The following is a 22,478-nucleotide window of genomic DNA, read 5'->3' on the forward strand; positions in this document are numbered from 1 at the left end:
TTTTTGTGCCGTATACGCGATATACAGTCTGTGTGCCGTATACGTGTGCCGTATACGCGATATACAGTCTGTGTGCCGTGTACGCGATATACAGTCTGTGTGCCGTGTACGCGATATACAGTCTGTGTGCCGTGTACGCGATATACAGTCTGTGTGCCGTGTACGCGATATACAGTCTGTGTGCCGTGTACCCGATATACAGTCTGTGTGCCGTATACGCGATATATACTTTGTTTGCCGTATACGCGATATACAGTCTGTGTGCCGTGTACGCGATATACAGTCTGTGTGCCGTGTACGCGATATACAGTCTGTGTGCCGTATACGCGATATATACTTTGTGTGCCGTATACGCGATATATACTTTGTGTGCCGTATACGCGATATATAGTCTGTGTGCCGTATACGCGATATACAGTCTGTGTGCCGTATACGCGATATACAGTCTGTGTGCCGTATACGCGATATACAGTATGTGTGCCGTATACGCGATATACAGTTTGTGTGCCGTATACGCGATATACAGTCTGTGTGCCGTATACGCGATATACAGTCTGTGTGCCGTATACGCGATATACAGTCTGTGTGCCGTATACGCGATATATAGTTTTTGTGCCGTATACGCGATATACAGTCTGTGTGCCGTATACGTGTGCCGTATACGCGATATACAGTCTGTGTGCCGTGTACGCGATATACAGTCTGTGTGCCGTGTACGCGATATACAGTCTGTGTGCCGTGTACACGATATACAGTCTGTGTGCCGTATACACGATATACAGTTTGTGTGCCGTATACACGATATATAGTTTGTTGTATTAAAGGCACATTGTCTTGGTTGGCTAGAACTGGCAATGATGGATTGAAGAACAGGTAAGACATTAATCTATTGACATTTAAGCATGACAAAATGTATAAACTTAGCTTGAGTAAGCAGTATAGGGTACACCAAAAATGTATAAACTTAGCTTGAGTAAGCAGTATTGGGTACACCAAAGATGTATAAACTTAGCTTGAGTAAGGAGTATAGGGTACACCAAAAATTTATAAACTTAGCTTGAGTAAGCAGTATAGGGTACACCAAAGATGTATAAACTTAGCTTGAGTAAGGAGTATAGGGTACACCAAAGATGTATAAACTTAGCTTGAGTAAGCAGTATAGGGTACACCAAAGATGTATAAACTTAGCTTGGGTAAGCAGTATAGGGTACACCAAAGATGTATAAACTTAGCTTGAGTAAGGAGTATAGGGTACACCAAAGATGTATAAACTTAGCTTGAGTAAGGAGTATAGGGTACACCAAAAATGCACAGTGAGGGATAATAATAATAATAATAATGTTATTTAAACCTCTTACACGCCATGTCACAGCCCCTTTTTTTGCATGTAGATTACGGGAGAATCTAGATCGTAGACATCAACTACACATAAGGTATGTGTACTCCCGGGGTACGTTCATACACTGCTCATATAAACTGTATTAAAAGTATGAACAATATTAGCAATTGGAATTAATTTGGTTTAGCGAACCTATTTCAGGTCTGCCTGGTGATAAAAAACAAACAAAAAACAAAACAAAAAAAACTATTAACGACACCACTAGAGCACATTGATTTTTTACTAATCGGCTATTGGATGACAAACATTTGATAATATCAAAAGTCTTAGAGAGGAAACCCGCTACATTTTTTATGAGTAGCAAGGGATCTTCTATATGTATCATCCTATAGACATACCACGGCCTTTGTTATACCAGTTGTAAAGCAATGGCTGGAATTATATATATACCCACAGACGGGTATTGATCCTAGATCGAACGCGCATCGAGCGAGCGCTTTATCACTGGGCTACGTCCCGACCCGGTTTAACATCACTACAGACAGAAAGTAGTTTAATGTTTTGATATATTACGGCGCTAATGGTTTAAAGAACGACACGCTGTTACTGTTATCCGTCTTGTAGCCAGTGTCCGGCTGAAAACCAGTTCCCACGAGCTTTCATCGGCTGGTCTGTTAAAGAACGTGTAGCATTTTATCGAGTTCTCTCGAGCCAAACATTTATCAAAGAGAAAAGATTTGATTGGGTAATTAGCTATCTCGGGTAAACCACATTACGATTTCAGACGCTCGGCAGCAGAGAATAAAATCGATGGACAATCACATTTGTTTGCAACAGAGTACGCTTCATTAAGCCATCTTTGTTTCAAACCTTTTTTTTTGACGAAGTGGCTGCCATTTTGGAGACACAGATAAACAGAAAACTGTTAGGGAAAAAACAGAGAGATTTTTTATCGCGTTAATAATCCATGCCACAGATGGAGGCTCGTTTGTCACGTTGCGTAACCGGGCGTTATTTTGGGTCAGCAAAATAAAGGAATAGTTTGCTTAATAACATCTCAGCACTTTTTAACCTACGTTTAATTTGTGTTTGACATAAGTGCAGTTATTCTTAAAATTGAGAAATTGAGAGAAATAGAGAGAAAGAGCGAGAGAGAGAGAGAGAGAGAGAGAGAGAGAGAGAGAGAGAGAGAGAGAGAGAGAGAGAGAGAGAGAGGGGACCCAGAGAAAGAGATAGATCGAACGAGATACAAATAATCAGAGATACATGTAAATAGAGAAACTAAGAGGGAGAGAAAGAAAACAAAGAAAGAAAGAGAGAGAGGGAGAGAGGGAGGGATATATAGCAATAGAGTACATGAGAAAGAGTACAGGGGAGAGAGAGAGAGAGAGAGAGAGAGAGAGAGAGAGAGAGAGAGGAGAGAGAGAGAGAGAGAGAGAGAGAGAGAGGAGGGGGGGGGAAGGGGAGAGAGAGAGAGAGAGGGGGTGGGGGTGGGGGAGAGATTGACTTTCTTCAGCAGAGATCTGTTGTGGAGGAACTGGAAGAGTAAGTATACCTGGAGTCTCCATTAACGATAATTCTGAGTTATTGGCAGCTGATGTGTAATTACACCAGAACACCAGCTGATTTTTATCGGTCGACAAATAATCCTCAATAACCGGTCAGTGTGTCTCAAACTCCAACAAGTCTGCAATACGATTGGGAGTTGGGAGTTGTCTGGCAATATTGGAGGATGTTAGTCAAATGTGTTTATGAACATTCATTTTAAGGTGGATTCAGTGAAAACAGACAAAAAAGCAAAACAAAAAAGAGAAGCAAACCTCTCCCTCAACACCTCCCCCACAAACCCCCCACAAACCCCCCACAATCCCCCCCAAAAAAAAAACCCCACCCCCCCCACACACACACCCTCCACCAAAACCCCATAAAAAATAAAATAAAATACCAGCTATAATATTTGACAGTGCCAGATTTCAGAATGTGATACACAGCTTCCACGAGCCTTCAATGTCTTGTCTACCCTGTTGGCACTTCGACGTCAAATATAACATCCAAGTTTTTCACTACGTTCCAAACTCGCTATTAAACATATACTGGTCCTAACAAACAGTGTGACTTAATGTTTGGCACAGTTTTCGTCATGTGATTACCTATTTGGTATTAGCATAAATTATAACCAATTTAGAATATTTAATATGTAGAATATTGCTCAAATCGGGTTGATGTTGAAAATACTGCAGCATGCTAGGGGATTTTGTTGAGAAACAGTTTTAGGGTTTTCGCCAAATCTAACCTTGATTATTTCATTTCAACTTATGTTCGTTCTTATATCCAATTAAGGCTGAAGCACGTTGTCCTAGGCACACACCTCAGCTATCTGGGCTGTCTGTCCAGGACAGTGTGTTAGTTGTTAGTTGGTTAGTGGTTAGTGAGAGAGAAGAGGATGTAGTGGCCTTACACCTACCCATTGATCCCTTGAGAACTCGCTATGTGTTGGAGCCGGTACCGGGCTACGAACCCTGTACCTACCAGCCTGTATGGCTTAATCACTACGCCACCGAGGTCGGTAAAACATTTTTTTTTTTTTTTTTTTTATAAATCTTAAGCTTACGTTAATTAAACTTGGCTGGTGTGTTTCGGACTTAAAACTATAGATATACACAACAGACATTCGGTACGGCCGCATTTATTAACGAGTGAGGGAAAACAACTGACTGCAGGCCATAGTAAATAGAAATAACCTCAGTACCTCGTCAATAACTGAGCACACAAATCCCCTGTAAACAACACGCTATTGATCCAAGCGCACATGGACGGGTACCTTGGATTCCAGTTGAGACAAGGCACTTAATGGATTTACCATGTAATTGATGGCCTTTAGACGCGCCGATTTATTTCTCAGGTTCGCCATTTACACGGTGTGACTAACACAGTCACATTATATGTTTTACCGGTCAGTCAAAGACAGGTATTGTGATACGTGATAAAATATATACACGGTAAAGACTGTTTTAGAAAAGAGGTAATGACGCACCGCCACCCTTAACACCTCAACACATATGCCGACCCCTACCCCCACATTTTAAACAATATCAGACAATCCCTTCCATCCAAGACAGACACAAAGTAAATTCTGTTAGTGTAGTCTTAGTAGTATAGTATATTATTATTATTATTATTATTATTATTTATAGTAGTGGTAGTAGTAGTAGTAGTAGTATTTATAGTAGTAGTAGTATAGTAGTAGTAGTAGTAGTAGTGGTGGTGGTGGTAGTAGTAGTAGTAGCAACTAGTAGTAGTAGTTGTAGTAGTAGTATTAGCAGCAGTAGTATTAGCAGCAGTAGTAGTAGTGGTAGTAGTAGTAGCAGCAGTAGTAGTAGCAGTAGTAAGTGTAGTAGTAATAGTAATAGTAGTAGTAGTAGTAGTAGTAGCAGTAGTAGTAGTAGCAGCAGTTGTAGTAGTAGAAATAGTAGTAGTGGTGGTGGTGGTGGTAGTAGTAGTAGTAGCAACAGTAGTAGTAGTAGTAGTAGTAGTATTAGCAGCAGTAGTAGTAGTGGTAGTAGTAGTAGTAGCAGCAGTAGTAAGTAGCAGTAGTAAGTGTAGTAGTAATAGTAATAGTAGTAGTAGTAGTAGTAGTAGTAGTAGTGGTAGTAGTAGTAGTAGCAGCAGTAGTAAGTAGCAGTAGTAAGTGTAGTAGTAATAGTAATAGTAGTAGTAGTAGTAGTAGTAGTAGTAGTAGCAGCAGCAGGGGTAGTAGTAGTAGCAGCAGCAGCAGCTGTAGAAGTAGTAGTAGTTGTAGAGGTAGTAGGCGTAGTGGTAGTGGTAGTAATAGTCGTAATAGTAGTATCTGAGTAATAAGAAATCAATGTGTTGGACATAGTATTTACACAACACCAACACCCACTGTCAAATAATGAGAGTTGCAGTTTGTTTGTCTGTATCTGCCAGTGGTCGGACGTGTTTGCTTTGGTACAATAAGGCCCGGGCTACACTGCAGCAGTGGTCTACTCGCTGAGGTGTGTAGGTTGTAGACGTGAACCTCCTTGACGGACCCATTGGGTTTTCCCTTCCCCAGCCAGCACCCCACGACTGGTGTATCAAAGGCCATTGTATGTTCTGTCATGTTTGTGGAAAGTGTATACAAAAGATTCCTTGCGGCTAATGGGAAAATGTACCAAGTTTTGTCTGAAGACTACGAGTCGGAATTAACAAATGCTTAACATCCATTGGTTGACATGATTAATTAATCAATGTGCTCTAGCGGTGGCGTTAAACAAAACATAATACTACTCCATAATGGGGCAGAAAATATCCCAGTTGTAAAGCAGGTAAGGCAGATAGGACATGTTAAATAGCTAGATAACCCTTGTCAACAGGCAACCTAGACACAATGTCATGTTGAAATACCAGTCAGAAGACACTGGCTAAAACAGGGACACCTTGGAATATAGTAGATTCCTAAGTATAATGGAAGGAAGGAAATGTCTTATTTAACGACGCACTCAACACATTTTATTTACGGTTATATGGCGTCGGACATATGGTTACGGACCACGCAGGTATTGAGAGAGGAAACCCGCTGTCGCCACTTCATGGGCTACTCTTTTCGATTAGCAGCAAGGGATCTTTTATATGCACCATCCCACAGACATGATAGATAGACATGATCCACGGCCTTTGTTACACCAGTTGTGGAGCACTGGCTGGAACGAGAAATAGGCCAATGGGTCCACCGACGGGGATAGATCCTAGACCGACCGCGCATCAAGCGAACGCTTTACCACTGGGCTACGTCCCGCAGCTAAGTATAATGGAAGCATTGGCATAAATGAAAGCAAAGGTTTGTTTTCTTTAACGACACCACTAGAGCGCAACGATTTGCAAATCATCGGCTATTGGATGTCAAATATTTGGTAATTCTGATATATAGTCTCAGAGAGGAAACCTGTTACTACACAAGGGATCTTTTATATGCATCATTTCATAGACAGGACATTACATACCACTCGTGGTGCACTAGCTGGAACAAGAAATAGCCCAATGGAAATACATAGCAACCTGCCGTGCGTTCAGCGATAGAGAGTCATGTTAACGTTCGAGAACAATTCGTTTGGTTTCGTATGTAGTTATTATATTTAACGTGCAGCGTGTCATAGTATTTTCAGTCCGTCGCACGCAATATCCTGGAATATAAGAAATTCTCTGTTATACTAAGTATAAAACTAACCGTAACCTCAACTTTAAACGTAACTCTAATGTTCCACTTGAAGAAATAATCTGAACCCAGTTTTTCTGCTGCAATAGAATTACAACTGCAGCCGGATATATTTATACATGGAACATCTCATAGCTTTCACAGCGTACCAACCAGACTATCGAAGTTCTTTCCTGCCCTGTCATACGGTACACATGATGGTGTCGAAAATAAGAGAGCAGAAGACACTGACACGCCCCCAACTTCCGGCCCGATGACAACGCGATCGACTTGATTCTGTGACGACATCAATATGTCAGCTGATCTGGACAACTACTTCCTGCAGCTAGATGAGAACTTCCGGAAACCCTCAAGGCGAATCTGAAGGGGGGGTTGGTCATATTATACGATTACTGAAATCATGTTGTTGATGAATGAACATTCCTTGTCATATTATACGATTACGGTGACGAGCCCCACCCTGCCCACCCAAAACCGTGGAGTAATGTCAATATCGACGAAACATGAAATCATGTTGTTGATGAATGAACATTCCTTGTCGGGATATCCACGACGAGACACTATGAGACACGCTGTGTCGGGAGTAGAGATATCCACGACGAGACACTACGAGACACACTGTGTCGGGAGTAGAGATACCCACGACGAGACACTACGAGACACGCTGTGTCGGGAGTAGAGATACCCACGACGAGACACTACGAGACAAGCTTTGTCGGGATATCCACGACGAGACACTGCGAGACACGCTGTGTCGGGATATCCACGACGAGACACTGCGAGACACGCTGTGTCGGGATATCCACGACGAGACACGCTGTGTCGGGAGTAGAGATATCCACGACGAGACACTACGAGACACGCTGTGTCGGGGGTAGAGATATCCACAACGAGACATGCTGTGTCGGGGGTAGAGATATCCACGACGAGACACTACGAGACACATTGTGTCGGGATATCCACGACGAGACACTACGAGACACGCTGTGTCGGGGGTTATAGATATCCACGACGAGACACTACGAGACACGCTGTGTCGGGAGTAGAGATATCCACAACGAGAAACGCTGTGTCGGGAGTAGCGATATCCACGACGAGACACTACGAGAAACGCTGTGTCGGGAGTAGAGATATCCACGACGAGACACAACGAGACACGCTGTGTCGGGAGTAGAGATATCTACGACGAGACATGCTGTGTGGGAGTAGAGATATCCACGACAAGACATGCTGTGTCGGGAGTAGAGATATCCACGACGAGGCACGCTGTGTCGGGAGTAGAGATATCCACGATGAGATGCGCTGTGTCGGGAGTAGAGATATCCACGACGAGATACGCTGTGTCGGGAGTAGAGATATCCACGTGAGACACGCTGTGTAGGGAGTAGAGATATCCACGTGAGACACGCTGGTTAGGGAATAGAGATATCCTCGTGAGACACGCTGTGTAGGGAGTAGAGAAATCCACGTGAGACACGCTGTGTAGGGAGTAGAGATATCCTCGTGAGACACGCTGTGTCGGGGGTAGAGATATCCACGTGAGACATACTGTATCGGGGATGGCAGGTCATGTGTCGACTGATAAAAAGGAAGGAAATGGGGCACTGACAATGTTCATAGGTGTAATTCATCGCTATATATTTTTGTGTATACGTGTGTGCGTGAGTGCGTATGCGTCCACGCGCTTCTGTGTTGCTGCTGCTGCTGCTGATGATGTGCCGACTGTGGCCCCCACCAGTGTTATTCACCTGTATATGTTGTCGTCCTGAATATGTAAGAATAGGTAAGGTCAATCTTTGAAAAAATATTAAAAACAGTCACACACAATAAAAACCTAAATATTAGTACATTTTTAAAACTGGCTGAATGCTAGCATTCATGTTGACACTTATTGTGGCACTACCAATATAAACCGTAATCCTCGGCCTTTAAGTCGTGGCGCTAATTAAAACCCAACCTTGCCAAGCAATACGGCGATGACGTCAAACGACGCGATCAGATAGTAAATTTAGAACTGCTCAAAGGATTTGCCTTCAGTTTGGCGCACATCCAAATGGCATGCGCCTGGCATGGATTCACCAGAATACATACATTTTAAAACCTGATTTCCTCAACCCTGGATACTCGGCTTTAAACGAACCTCATGGCATTCACAATTCGACAATGACTGACGTATCAGCCAGATTTGTAGTTGTATAGGGTGTATACCACCAAATCAAATACCATAGACTACAATAGTAACATATGTGGCTAAAAATCCTACGTACAGCGTATCAATCGATCTATATACCCCATGAATATAAATACTACCACCACTCACCCTTACAGTAAAGCAGAAAGAAAAAGAGGGGGGAGGGGGTTAAGCTGCTCATTTCAGACATAACGTCTAGTTCTGCACTAAAATTGTCATGCTGTGTTTAGTAGGACCCCGCGCATGTTTCAAGCACAATGGTGGTTGGTAAAATAACGCTAGGAGGACTGTACTGGCCAGATGAATCAACGTTTTGTCACAACAAACACTGTCTCATTTATCACAGATGGCAGAGACTGGTGATATTAATTGCTTTATCAAAAGTTAGGTGCGCCTCCAGCGTTGACCCAGTCGGATGTTATTTGGTATTATACTACCTATACTGAATATGAGAAGCAGCAATAACATATGTAACGGATTTTGTACAATTGGGTGTATTCTGGTAGAAAATAGTATCTCCAAAATTGTATATGAGGGTTAGGGTAAGTGTGAGGGTTAGGGTGAGAATTAGGTTAAGAGGTTAGGGTCTAGCTGGCACTCGACAGACGTGTGTCTCCAATGTTGCGACCTTGTCTGCATGTGGTCACACGCTGTTGTCCAGACTTCGGGTGATCGTGTTTGGAAGCCGTTTGCTAGCTGCGATTTATCAGTCTTGTTATTCTTGAATGATGCATTCCAAACGCGCGTTCTCGCTGCTGGGGTGGTGGCGGGTAGGAGTCAGTCGTGATATTTATGTTATACTCAGTAAGGCCGTTGCACACACACCCCATAGCAACACGCCACAGGCAACACGCCACAGGCAACACGCAACACGCCACAGCAACACGCCACAGGAACACGCCACAGCAACATACCACAGTAACACGCCACAGGCAAAACGCCACAGCAACACGCCACAGGCAACACGCCACAGCAACATACCACAGTAACACGTCACAGGCAACACGCCACGGCAACACGCCACAGCAACACGCCACAGTAACATAACACAGTAACACGTCACAGGCAACACGCCACGGCAACACGCCACAGCAACACGCCACAGCAACATACCACAGTAACATACCACAGTAACACGTCACAGGCAACACGCCACAGCAACATACCACGTCACAGGCAACACGCCACAGCAGCACGTCATAGGCAACATGCCACAGCAACACGCCACAGGAAACACGCCACAGCAACACGCAACACGACACAGGCAACACGCCACAGCAACACACCACAGCAACACGCCACAGCAACACGCCACAGTCAACACGCCACGGCAACACGCCACAGTCAACACGCCACGGCAACACGCCACAGGCAACACGCCACAGCAACACGCCACAGGCAACACGCCACAGCAACATACCACAGTAACACGTCACAGGCAACACGCCACGGCAACACGCCACAGTAACATACCACAGTAACATACCACAGTAACACGTCACAGGCCAGACGCCACGGCAACACGCCACAGCAACATACCACAGTAACATACCACAGTAACGCGTCACAGGCAACACGCCACAGCAACATACCACGTCACAGGCAACACGCCACAGCAACACGTCATAGGCAACACGCCACAGCAACACGCCACAGGAAACACGCCACAGCAACACGCAACACGACACAGGCAACACGCCACAGCAACACACCACAGCAACACGCCACAGCAACACGCCACAGTCAACACGCCACGGCAACACGCCACAGGCAACACGCCACAGCAACACGCCACAGGCAACACGCCACAGCAACATACCACAGTAACACGTCACAGGCAACACGCCACGGCAACACGCCACAGTAACATACCACAGTAACATACCACAGTAACACGTCACAGGCCAGACGCCACGGCAACACGCCACATCAACATACCACAGTAACATACCACAGTAACACGTCACAGCAACATACCACAGTAACACGTCACAGGCAACACGCCACAGCAACACGTCATAGGCAACACGCCACAGCAACACGCCACAGGAAACACGCCACAGCAACACGCAACACGACACAGACAACACGCCACAACAACACGCCACAGCAACACGCCACAGTCAACACGCCACGGCAACACGCCACAGGCAACACGCCACAGCAACACGCCACAGGCAACACGCCACAGCAACATACCACAGTAACACGTCACAGGCAACACGCCACGGCAACACGCCACAGGAACATACCACAGTAACATACCACAGTAACACGTCACAGGCCAGACGCCACGGCAACACGCCACAGCAACATACCACAGTGACATACCACAGTAACACGTCACAGCAACATACCACAGTAACACGTCACAGGCAACACGCCACAGCAACACGTCACAGGCAACACGCCACAGCAACACGCCACAGCAACACGCCACAGGAAACACGCCACAGCAACACGTCACAGGCAACACGCCACAGCAACACGCCACAGGAAACACGCCACAGCAACACGCCACAGGAAACACGCCACAGGCAACACGCCACAGCAACACGTCACAGGCAACACGCCACAGGCAACACGCCACGCCACAGGCAACACGTCACAGCAACACACCACAGCAACACGTCACAGGCAACACGCCACAGGCAACACGCCACAGCAACACACCACAGCAACACGTCACAGGCAACACGTCACAGGAAACACGCAACAGGAAACACGCCACAGCAACACACCACAACAACACGTCACAGGAACACACCACCGGCAACTCGCCACAGCAACACACCACAGCAACACGTCACAGGCAACACGCCACAAGCAACACGCCACAGCAACATACCACAGGCAACACGCCACAGCAACAATAACAATAACTGAAAATCGGGTTTAGCGTTTTCATTAGTGTTCAGTATATGTAGCGGCCCAAAATGTCCCAACTGCCCAAGATGTCTACAATATATTAGCCTATTTGAGAAAACGATTTTTAACAACAGCGTTTTAAGTCTACATTCAAGTTCTGTATGTAATCAACTAATTTAGTATGATATACAGAGAATAATACATGCGTGGCCGTTAGATACCATTTATCTTACAACGAGTTCTTTTAAAATGCATCTAACGAGCGAAAGCAAGTTGTAAGAAAAATGGTGTCTAACGGACACGAATGTATTATTCTATTTGTTATATATCCTCAAAATCCAGCTTTTAAGCTAACTGTAACATCTTTTTCGACTAAAAGTTATTTACAGCCCTTGCACTTGCACGTCACAGACAAAAGATTGTCAGGTTAACTATACGTCACAGTGTAATTGGTTTTGATCGTGCTATTTTTTCATTGGATGTATGACATTGGTGACCTGGTCATCACCTAGGAGCAGCCAGTCGTATGTCTTGAACACACGTACATATATATGTACCATTCCATAGACATAATATTACCTACAACGGCCTTTGATATGCCAGTCGTAGTGCACTGGCTGGAACGAGAAATAAACCAATGGGCCCACCGATGAGGATCGATCCTAGACCGATCGCGCATCAATCGAGCGCTTTACTACTAGGCCACGTCCCGTTATCTATAGTGTCAGGAAACTAAGACGGTCACTGATATTCTACCCCATACTAGTGACATTCAGGCCAACATTATTCATTTTATTTTATACAGCTATAACAACGCTAATAATGAATTGTATTTAATATAAAACTTTATATGTTTTCTTATTTTTTCCCATTAGTATATATTTATAGTCACCATCCTACAGACATGATCACACATACCATGGCCTTTGGTATACCAGTCGTAGTGCACTGGCTGGAACAAGAAATAGACCAATGGGTCCACCAACGGGGATCGATCCCAGACCGACAGCGCATCAGGCGGGCGCGTTAACACTGGGCTACGTCCCGCCCCGTCATATGTCGATTGTTCAGTGTATACAATTGACAAAAGAACCCCCCAAAAACAAAACATACTGTAGTTTAGTGTCAGTGAACGCGTGCCTTAAATGTTATATTTATAACACGATCAATGAGGAAAATGCCATCAAGATGTTATTCCGATATAAAATATTAATTATTCTGCAAATATATGCCGAACAACGACTATTGATAGCTTATTTCACAAAATCACTCATGCGGAAGATTTTTCTCCGGTTCAGATGATGAGTTCATAAGTAGATTAAAGTTTGGTTGACAACACAGCTCCGCCAACTCATTCGTTGACACAGAAAGTTTCGTGTGAAAGATTTTAAAAAGTTTCTTTTGTTTAACGACACTACTAGAACACATTGATTTATTAATCATTCGTTACTGGATGTCAAACATTTGGTAATTTTGACATTTAATTTTAGAGAGAAAACCCGCTACATTGTTCCATTAGTAACAAGGGATATTTTATATACACCATCCCTTAGACAGATTAACACATACCATGGTATTTGATATATCAGTCGTGGTGCACTGGCTGAAGCAAGAAATAGCCCAGTGAGCCCACTGGGATCGATCCTGGATGGACCGCGCATCAAGCGAACGCTTTACCACTGGGCTTATTTATTTTTGGACTGTTCTTCTAAAATGCTCCAAATTATATAAATATTCGACCGAGCAGTCAATTCTTTTTTTTTTTTTTTTTTTTTAAAATTATTATTATTATTTATTTTTAATTCTATTAACCTGTTTTACTAATTGCTTTTTAAAATTCTGCCCATCTTCAACTCTACCCCCCCCCCTCCATCCCGAGTCAGGCCACCGATCTTATCTAATTTCTTTTTGACCACCCGATCAAATCTAGCGACCAAATTTAATGAGTAGAATTTTCTTTATTAATTATTAGAGATGCGCATTAAAATTTTAAAGGCTCACTATTTAATTTTTGGATGTAAATTTCAAAATTGTCCGCTTAATTGTTTTCTGTCCCGGGACAAGCCCCTGGCTATCCAGAGACAGGCCCTAAGACGGACATGCTCGAAACTCTAGTGGTAACAATTATTCGCACTCGCACCCAAAAGAAAGGTTGCGCTGTTTCTCTGAAGGAAATTTGGCGCCTTTTTGAACGGTTCGCCGACATATAAAGCGAGGGCTATGTATAATTTTGATCTTAGTATGCCAGGAGGAGCTTGTGTCTTCTACGTAATTTGATTTGGTTGTATACACCTCAGATCACAGTAATCTTCCCATTTGTTTGACCGGAAATATATCGGCACATGTAGTCTGCTATTTAACTGTGATTATCTCATGGTAAACAGCTTTGAAGTGACACCTATTAGACTGAAATTGACATGGAAGAGCATGTAGTTTGCAAACATGTGTAGCTTGTTGACTTTTGAAGACGTTTTTGTTGTAATTCCGACCCATGCAAACGTATTGCTATTTGTGAAAACGGGTGTACTCCGGCCAGATTTAGTGGGTGTGTTAGTTTAAACCAATATCCTGGGAGAAAGTAGTATTTATCGCTGTGAAATCAACGTTGGCGTATGATCAAAAAGGAAATCGCTAAAGCTTCTTTCACGAAATCTTACTATATTAATTTATATTTAATTAACACATTCGGTTAGGTGTTGGCAGGTAATACCTGTTTCTTTTTAATAACGAGAGAGAGAGAGAGAGAGAGAGAGAGAGAGAGAGAGAGAGAGAGAGAGAGAGAGAGAGAGAGAGAGAGAGAGAGAGAGAGAGAGAGATATGCCACTGTGCTACCATTCGCTCTTATTCCAAACCAAACTGGCTCACGCATAAACGTAACATTTATGAATCTGATAACAGTTTGCGTGTTTGTGCTAGAAATGATATAATAATAATTTACTGAGCTGTCCTATTGATTAAATCTTCGACAACAGCGAGATTCTAGGGCCGTAACTGACGTAAATAACTGGGGGTGCAGTACAATGGAATCAAAACTCTCCTTTTTGTATATAAGACAATCTCCAAGAAGACAATAAAGGTCGCTTCTAAATTGAACTGACACTTTTTTCTTCGTATTTTGTAGGAACGCCCTGGTTTTTTCCCCGGCACCCTAAACGATGTGTGACAATTAGCGTATATTTGACACCCAATACCGGCTGACGAGACAGTGTTAAGCAAATACCAGTATTCTTTTTCTCCGAGTATTGATCTGTTCTTGAACAGTAAGCGATAATTAATGTTCAGGCGGTGCGTGAGTAGACCACCGTCGTCGTTTGACGAATATTGAGACGAAACATCACATCACATCCGTTTTAACTGGCTTAGTGATGTAGAATCTGAAGACCATATTCTTATTCACTGTCCTCTTTATGAGTAGATCTTTTTAGAAAGGCAGTAGTTGCTGTAGTAAACTTTAATAACCTTTTAGATTAACATACAATGTCATTACTTTTAAGCCGCGCGGATATTGTTAAAATTTTATTACGTCGTCAAAGACTTTTTTTGTATACATAGAGACATATACATAGTCATGGGTTTTTAGTTTTACTTCTTGTAAATACAATACTTAAAAAAAATATCTTTGATAGTCTTTTTATTAGTTTTAAAGTCTCTCATAACTACATATGAGTGGCTTGTGTACTTTTACTGTTGTATTACTGTATTATTACTGTTAAACTGTTGTTTTTATTTTAATCTGTACAAAAGATGAGATGAAAATATAAAATAATGTCGGTCTATCTGACCGTCTGTCCGTCCGTCCGTGAATTCGTCTGTCTAATTCCTTCTCAAAGACTGGACCATACTAATAGATCTTACTCCTTTTAATGCATGGTTTTCTGTGGATAATTCTGAACGCGTATTGCCTGATTTAATAGCACACTAAGATATTTTAACGTTTGTTTGTTTTATTTAACGACACCACTAGAGCCCCTGCAAAAGTAGAACCCGTACGCCTATGTTGGTCGAGATGAGATCACATGTGATCAGAAAGAGAAGAGAAGAGAGAGAGAGAGAGAGAGAGAGAGAGAGAGAGAGAGAGAGAGAGAGAGAGAGAGAGAGAGAGAGAGAGAGAGAGAGAGAGAGATGCCACTGTGCTACCATTCGCTCTTATGAGACACAGAAAGATATTACCAAAAACTGACGTTGCGTTTGTTTTTTCCGTCCGATATTATAATGTGACCCGTATTAAGCAGCAACCTGTCTTAATTAGACACTTTGCGATGCTCTCTTTCGTGAATGCTTAAAACAGGTTTAACTGTATATACCAAAATATCGATAACAAGCAAAATATGATGACCATGTAACTGGTTAAATAAAATATATTAAATTTGCATATAATTTGAAAGATAAACTTTGTTTTGTTTAACGAAACCACTAGAGATGATTGATTTATCAATTATCGGCTATTGGGTGTCAAGCATATGGTAATATAGAGAGCAAAGACGCTAAATTTATCCATTAGTAGTAAGATATATTTTATATGTACCATGCTACAGACAGGATAGCACATAGTACATACCATGTCATTTGATATACCAGTCGTGGTGCAATGGTTGGAATGAGAAATAGCCCAATGGAAATTGATCGACCGCGCATCAAGCGAGCACTTTGCCACGGGGCTACGTCCCTTCCCCGAGAGAGAGAGAGAGAGAGAGAGAGAGAGAGAGAGAGAGAGAGAGAGAGAGAGAGAGAGAGAGAGAGAGAGAGAGAGAGAGAGGTGAAAGGTTAATTGCCGTGTGAACTTGACTTTAACAATAAGTACTGGGATTTCATTAAAACCTTACCTGGCTCTCCTCTGGTCGTCGGTCTGCATGTTTCTAGCCCTGTCCATGACCTCTTTGATTTTGGCGATCTCTTCCGGGGTCAGATGGCTCAAATCCGGCTCCGGCGGCTCCACCGGGGACGGCGCTCGGGTGGAGGGGGCAGACGAACGGGTGCGGGGACCTACCGAGTAGGAATACATTGATTGGTATTCGGATAACGGGGTGCTGCCTTCTGAGGATAGCTGGCTCCCTTCGTTTCCCATCCCCAAGAGGAAGGCCGTTTCTAGAAGGACCAAAACGTTGAAGACCACCACAAGGCACAGGAATATCACGAAGTGCGGATCACCGGCGTAATCGGGGGCAGCCAACGCCGCTTTCTCGTACATAGACGATATTGGCAAACAGCAAGCGGTAACCACGCCGTCAACGTCGTCAATACACCGCCGTCACAGCACTCCTACATAGCACCGATGACGCGGTAGCCATCTTGGAATCTATAGGGTTCCAGTATTGATCAGGACATTCTTGTCTTCCGCCGATAACTGCTGGTGTTTGTCGAACGCTGTACAGTCAACCACAGATCCAGATGGCTGGGAACAAGATCACAGCATGTTCATTAAATCCCAGAGGTTTGTTTGGTGGCTTTTTAAAATTCTACTTCTTTCCGAATCGCTACAACGTCACGGTGATCGCCTAGAGAGTGTCTTTGGTGTGTTCTTGTAGGTAGAATGACATTGCTTGCTGTAAACATAGCGCGAGTGAATGCTGGCCAAACCTGGGCGGTTTTGGTTGGTTATCACAGATCTGGATGGCGATCGATACGCAACAGACGGCAGTGGAAGCGCGTGCTCCAGTCTTTGATTCATTGTCTTGCGACACTTACAGGCGGTCGCTGGACAAGGAACACCTACTAATACACCCACATAAGATTAAACCAGAACAAGTTCACGAAAAAAGGGAACATTTGTTCAGTGATAACTCTGCACATAATATATTTATTTCAACACTTACAAGAGAGAGAGAGAGAGAGAGAGAGAGAGAGAGAGAGAGAGAGAGAGAGAGAGAGAGAGAGAGAGAGAGAGAGAGAGAGAGAGAGAGAGAGAGAGAGAGGGGGGAAGAAAAAGACACAGACAGAAAGACGAGGATACATATACGTGAAAGTAAAAATACAACTGTCGCTATAGTTATTTGGTATTTCACATCTGGTTATTTCGATACTTGGTAAAGAAAGCAAATCCCTTGTTGTCAAAAAGGCTATTCCTGTAAGAAGCAATCAGGAGTATTATATATGTAATTTAAAGAGGACAGTACATACCAAGATATTTCATGTACCAGTCGTGGAGCACGGGTCGGGGCGGGGTGAAAAGGGGTCCATCGATAGCGATCAATGGTGCAACACATCTCACGTCGGGCGGTAAAATAGGTACAAAGGCAATTTAACACGTAGTGGCAAATACGCGGACTGTAAGATAAGTACAACGTATAAGTGAAAGTCACCAATTTAATTTATCGCCCAAACTGGGACATAGCCAAATATTCACACGCAAACACATTTGCATAACCAGATACATATACAGGCACGCATGAACACACTATACATGCATGCATGCATGGATCCATCCATCCATCCGAAGTAGGACGTAGCCCAGTAGTAAATAGCTCTCCTGATGCACGGCCTGTCTAGGATCGATCCCCGTCAATGGACTATTTATCGTTCCAGCCAGTGGGCCACGAGTGGTATATCAAAGACCGTGGTATGTGCTATCCAGTCTGTGGGATGGTGCATACAAAAGATCACTTGCTGCTAATGGAAAAAGTAGCGGGTTTCCTCTCTAAAATGACAAAATGTTTGACATCCAATAGCCGATGTTTAATAAATCAATGTGTTCTAGTGGTATGTGGTATCGTTAAACAAAACACATTTTTTACCAACAGACTGAGCCCTTATTTACCTGCCCTTAACCTCAAAAGGTTCATGCAAATCCTTCCTGGGCAAAGCCTGTAACATCGATCGCCAATGATCGAGTCAATGAACGGAAGGGGGGGGGGGGGGGGGGGGGGTGAAGGTGAGATGGAAATATTTTTAATAAAAATTAGCAAACGTTTTAACAAAAGATCCGAAAAATGTAGCGGGTTTCCTCTCTAAAACTCTAGCCGGTGATTAATAAATCAATCAATTCTAGTGGTGTTAAACAGAACAAATTTTAAAACATCCATCGATCTATCCATACGTACGTACCTACGTACCAACCCACCCACCTATTTGCCTACATCCATACATCCATACATACATACATACATACCTACATGGATACATGCATATATGTACACACATAGTAGATACACGCACACACATGCATGTACATATCTACATATTTACACGGCATATTTTATACTATTTCCTATGATATGCCATTCAGGACTCAGTGGTTGGAATAGGAAAATTCAATAACTCCCCAAGAGGTTCAACCCTTCATGTAGCCCATTTCAAACAAACGGATTACAACACAGCAAAAATCCCACTCGTGTCCAAATGCCTTTAAATTGTTTAAGCTGAGCCCCACGACTGGTATATCACGGGATTTTCTATGTGCCGTCCTTTCTGTGGGAAAGTGCATGTAAAAGATCCCTTGCTGCTAATGGAAAAATGTGTCAGGTTTCCTCTAAGACTACGTGTCAGAATTACCATTTATTTGACATCCAATAGCCGATAATTAATTAATTAATTAATGTCCTCTAGAGGTGTCGTTAAACAAAAAAAAACCCCAAACAACAAACAAAAACAACAACCAACAAACAAACAAAAAAACAACAAAACAATGTGAACTATTTAAGCAAATGTAACATTTTGGGTTTCTCACCGACCAGTGAAATAGTAACCCACCTCTGGCAGTTAAGATGGAGAATCATTCAGTTTTATGTCATGTAAATTGGCCACTATCGCCAAAATACATTGAAGGATGGCGCGCCACGGTAAGAAAAATTAAAGTTTGTTTTGTTTAACGACACCGCTATAGCACATTGATTTATTAATCATCGGCAATTGAATATACAATATTTGATAATTCTGACATATAGTCTTAGAGAGGAAACCTGCATTTTACCTCCATAAACAGGATAGCATATACCACAACCTTTGATATACCAGTCGTAGTGCACTGGCTGGAACGTGAACTATCCCAATGGGCCCACCGGTAAAAAAAGAGAACATAATATGGTAATTTTTAAAATGATTAAATAATAATAAATAAATATTCCCAAGCTATAATAGCTGGACATAATATTAATATGTTATTTAATTACAGCAATAATCATCCTCCAACATACATTTCTTACAAAAAGACAAAACAGACGGCACAAAAATATTTTTAATACAATAAACCCTACAAAATTCGCGATTAAAGCCAGTACGCATAATCTGTACATAATTTTTAAATACAATCAATCCTCCCGAAGTACTCAACTACCTACCAAATTTCAGCTAAATCGGCCCAGAACCGTTCTTAGAAGATGACACAACAGTGGCGACAAAGACAACAAAACAAACCCAACTAATAATCATAAATATAACCGCAGCTATAATAGCTGTACATTACTCAGACATATTTATACGTCATTTAATTACAACAATAATTACCACCTCTCCCCACCCCCACCCACACAATACACATACACACGCACACACTATCATCTAACTAACTACAAGATTTTAGCTAAATCGGCACAGAACTCTCATTACAAAAAATAATAATACTTTTTAAAAACCAACAAATAAAACATGATAGGGTACCTTTAACAATACGGCTGACCTCTCACACACCATTCATTCATTCATTTTAACTTATGTTCGTGCTTATATCCAATTAAGGTTCGACCACGCTGTCCTGGAGACACACCTCAGCTATCTGGGCTGTCTGTCCAGGACAGTGGATTAATTGTTAACTGTTAGTGGTTAGTGAGAGAGAAGAGGGTGTGGTGGCCTTGCACCATTAAAACTCGCTCTGGGTGGGAGCCGGTACCGGGCTGCGAACCCTGTACCTACCAGCCTTATGTCCGATGACTTAACCACGACGCCACCGAGGCCGGTCTCACACACCAGAAGCAGGCACAGAGCGTTGTGTATTGACTGTAAACTCACTCGTGTTTATAGGTAGTACTAAACCAAATAACTTCCAGCTGGGTCAAAGTTCGAAGTGCGCCAGACTTTTGATAGAGAAGTTAACACCACAGGTCCTGTGATTGGTGATAAATGTGAGTGTGTTTGGTTGTAAAAAAAACTTAGTTTCATCTGGGCAAATGTTTTATTTATACAATTTTATTTCATCTAGTACCATCAAGATATTTCACATGTCAGACTGACAGAAACTGCCGTACAAACAGAAATCATACATAATTCACGATAGAGGTCAATACACATCACCTATACACACGATTTTTATACAGTCAATCCCCTCGAAGTACCTACCAATTTTCAAATAAATCGGCCCAGAACGTTTCTTACAAGTTGACAAAACAGAGGCGACAATAATAATAATAATAATAATAATAATAATAATAACAATTCGCAGCAAACACAATAGGTTCCAAGCCAAAAACTCTTTGGAACCTAATAATAATAATGATCCCACCAAAAACAATAGGTTCCCCAGTCGAAACGGCTTGGGACCTAAATATATATACTGGAAACTGTAATTTTAAAACCAGGAGCTTGTCTGATTTATGTCTTCCAATTTAGCAAGTATATCGTCATAGCTATCTGCTTCGAGGTCGCTGAGTTCGTCTGGAGGAGAGAAGAGAACATCTTTGAGAAATCTGCAGATTCCCTGGTCAGTATTGCAAAAAGTTATTGTCTGGTCTTCAGCTACGTTCAATAACTCCTGCAAACGCTTGGTGTAGCGGTCGTGGTCTCCCAAACACAGCAGCTTAGACTGTTCAAACTGTTTGTGAATGCTAGCAGCGACATCAGCCAGGGATCGTTCTGTTTGACGGTATCGCGATGACGTCAGGGCTCTGGCCATGGTCCGAGAACCCACGAAAACCGCGGTTCTATGTGGTCTGCTGAGTTGCCACAAGACGCGCCCTCTAGCGAGCTGTACGTCGTGTATGTCGACGTAGTTGAGACATGCGTTATGTGCGTCGCACGCACTGATAATGTCACGGACTCGATCCACGTCTTCGGAACAAAAAAACAGAATTACTCCAACGGATTCATCTGAAGGAGAAAACAAACAGTTAAAACATAACTACGGTAACAATGATGGCAAAGACAATGATGTTGGCAGGCCCGGAGGAACCTGTACGGGGATTTGGGAGGCATAGTCTCGCCCCTTCCGCCGCCCACTTTAGGACGAAATGTATGTATTTTTGTTCTACTATAGACAAATAATGAAAGAATGCTTGCTCGTGACTCCAGTACTGCTGCTGCTGCTACTACTACTACTACTACTACTACTACTACTACTACTACTACTACTAATACTACTACGACTACTACTACTATCACCACTACTACTACTATTACTACTACTATTAATACAATTACTACTACTACTATTACTACTACTACTCCTAACTCTAGTACTATTACTACTACTACTCCTACTACTATTACTCCTACTACTATTACAACAACTACTACTACTACTATTACTACTACTGCTGCAACTACTACTACTAGCCTACTATTACTATTACTACAACTACTACTACTACTACTATCACCACTACTACTACTATTACTACTACTACTCCTACTAATACTATCACCACTATTAATACTATTACTACTACTACTACTACTACTACTACTACTACTACTACTACTACTATCACCACTACTACTACTATTATTACTACTACTACTACTACTATCACCACTACTACTACTATTACTACTACTACTACTATCACCACTACTACTACTATTACTACCACTACTACTACTACTACTATCACCACTACTACTACTATTACTACTACTACTCCTACTAATACTATCACCACTATTAATACTATTACTACTACTACTACTACTACTACTACTACTACTATCACCACTACTAC

The 22,478-nt window shown here is 42.5% G+C and overlaps 1 protein-coding gene across 1 annotated transcript in view; it reads right to left on the minus strand.

Annotated features, from left to right (window-relative positions):
• The window catches only part of LOC121367280 (protein piccolo-like), a 60,275-nt gene extending 43,301 nt beyond the window's left edge, over positions 1-16,974 (minus strand). The window contains exon 1 of the mRNA XM_041491393.1: positions 16,437-16,974. Coding sequence (XP_041347327.1) covers positions 16,437-16,801 — 365 coding nt within the window. The 5' untranslated portion in view covers positions 16,802-16,974. The remainder of the gene's footprint in view (positions 1-16,436) is intronic.
• Positions 16,975-22,478: the final 5,504 nt, after the last annotated feature.

This window comes from Gigantopelta aegis, chromosome 3 (genome assembly GCF_016097555.1).
Source record: "Gigantopelta aegis isolate Gae_Host chromosome 3, Gae_host_genome, whole genome shotgun sequence".
NCBI classification, from domain to species: Eukaryota; Metazoa; Mollusca; class Gastropoda; order Neomphalida; family Peltospiridae; genus Gigantopelta; species Gigantopelta aegis.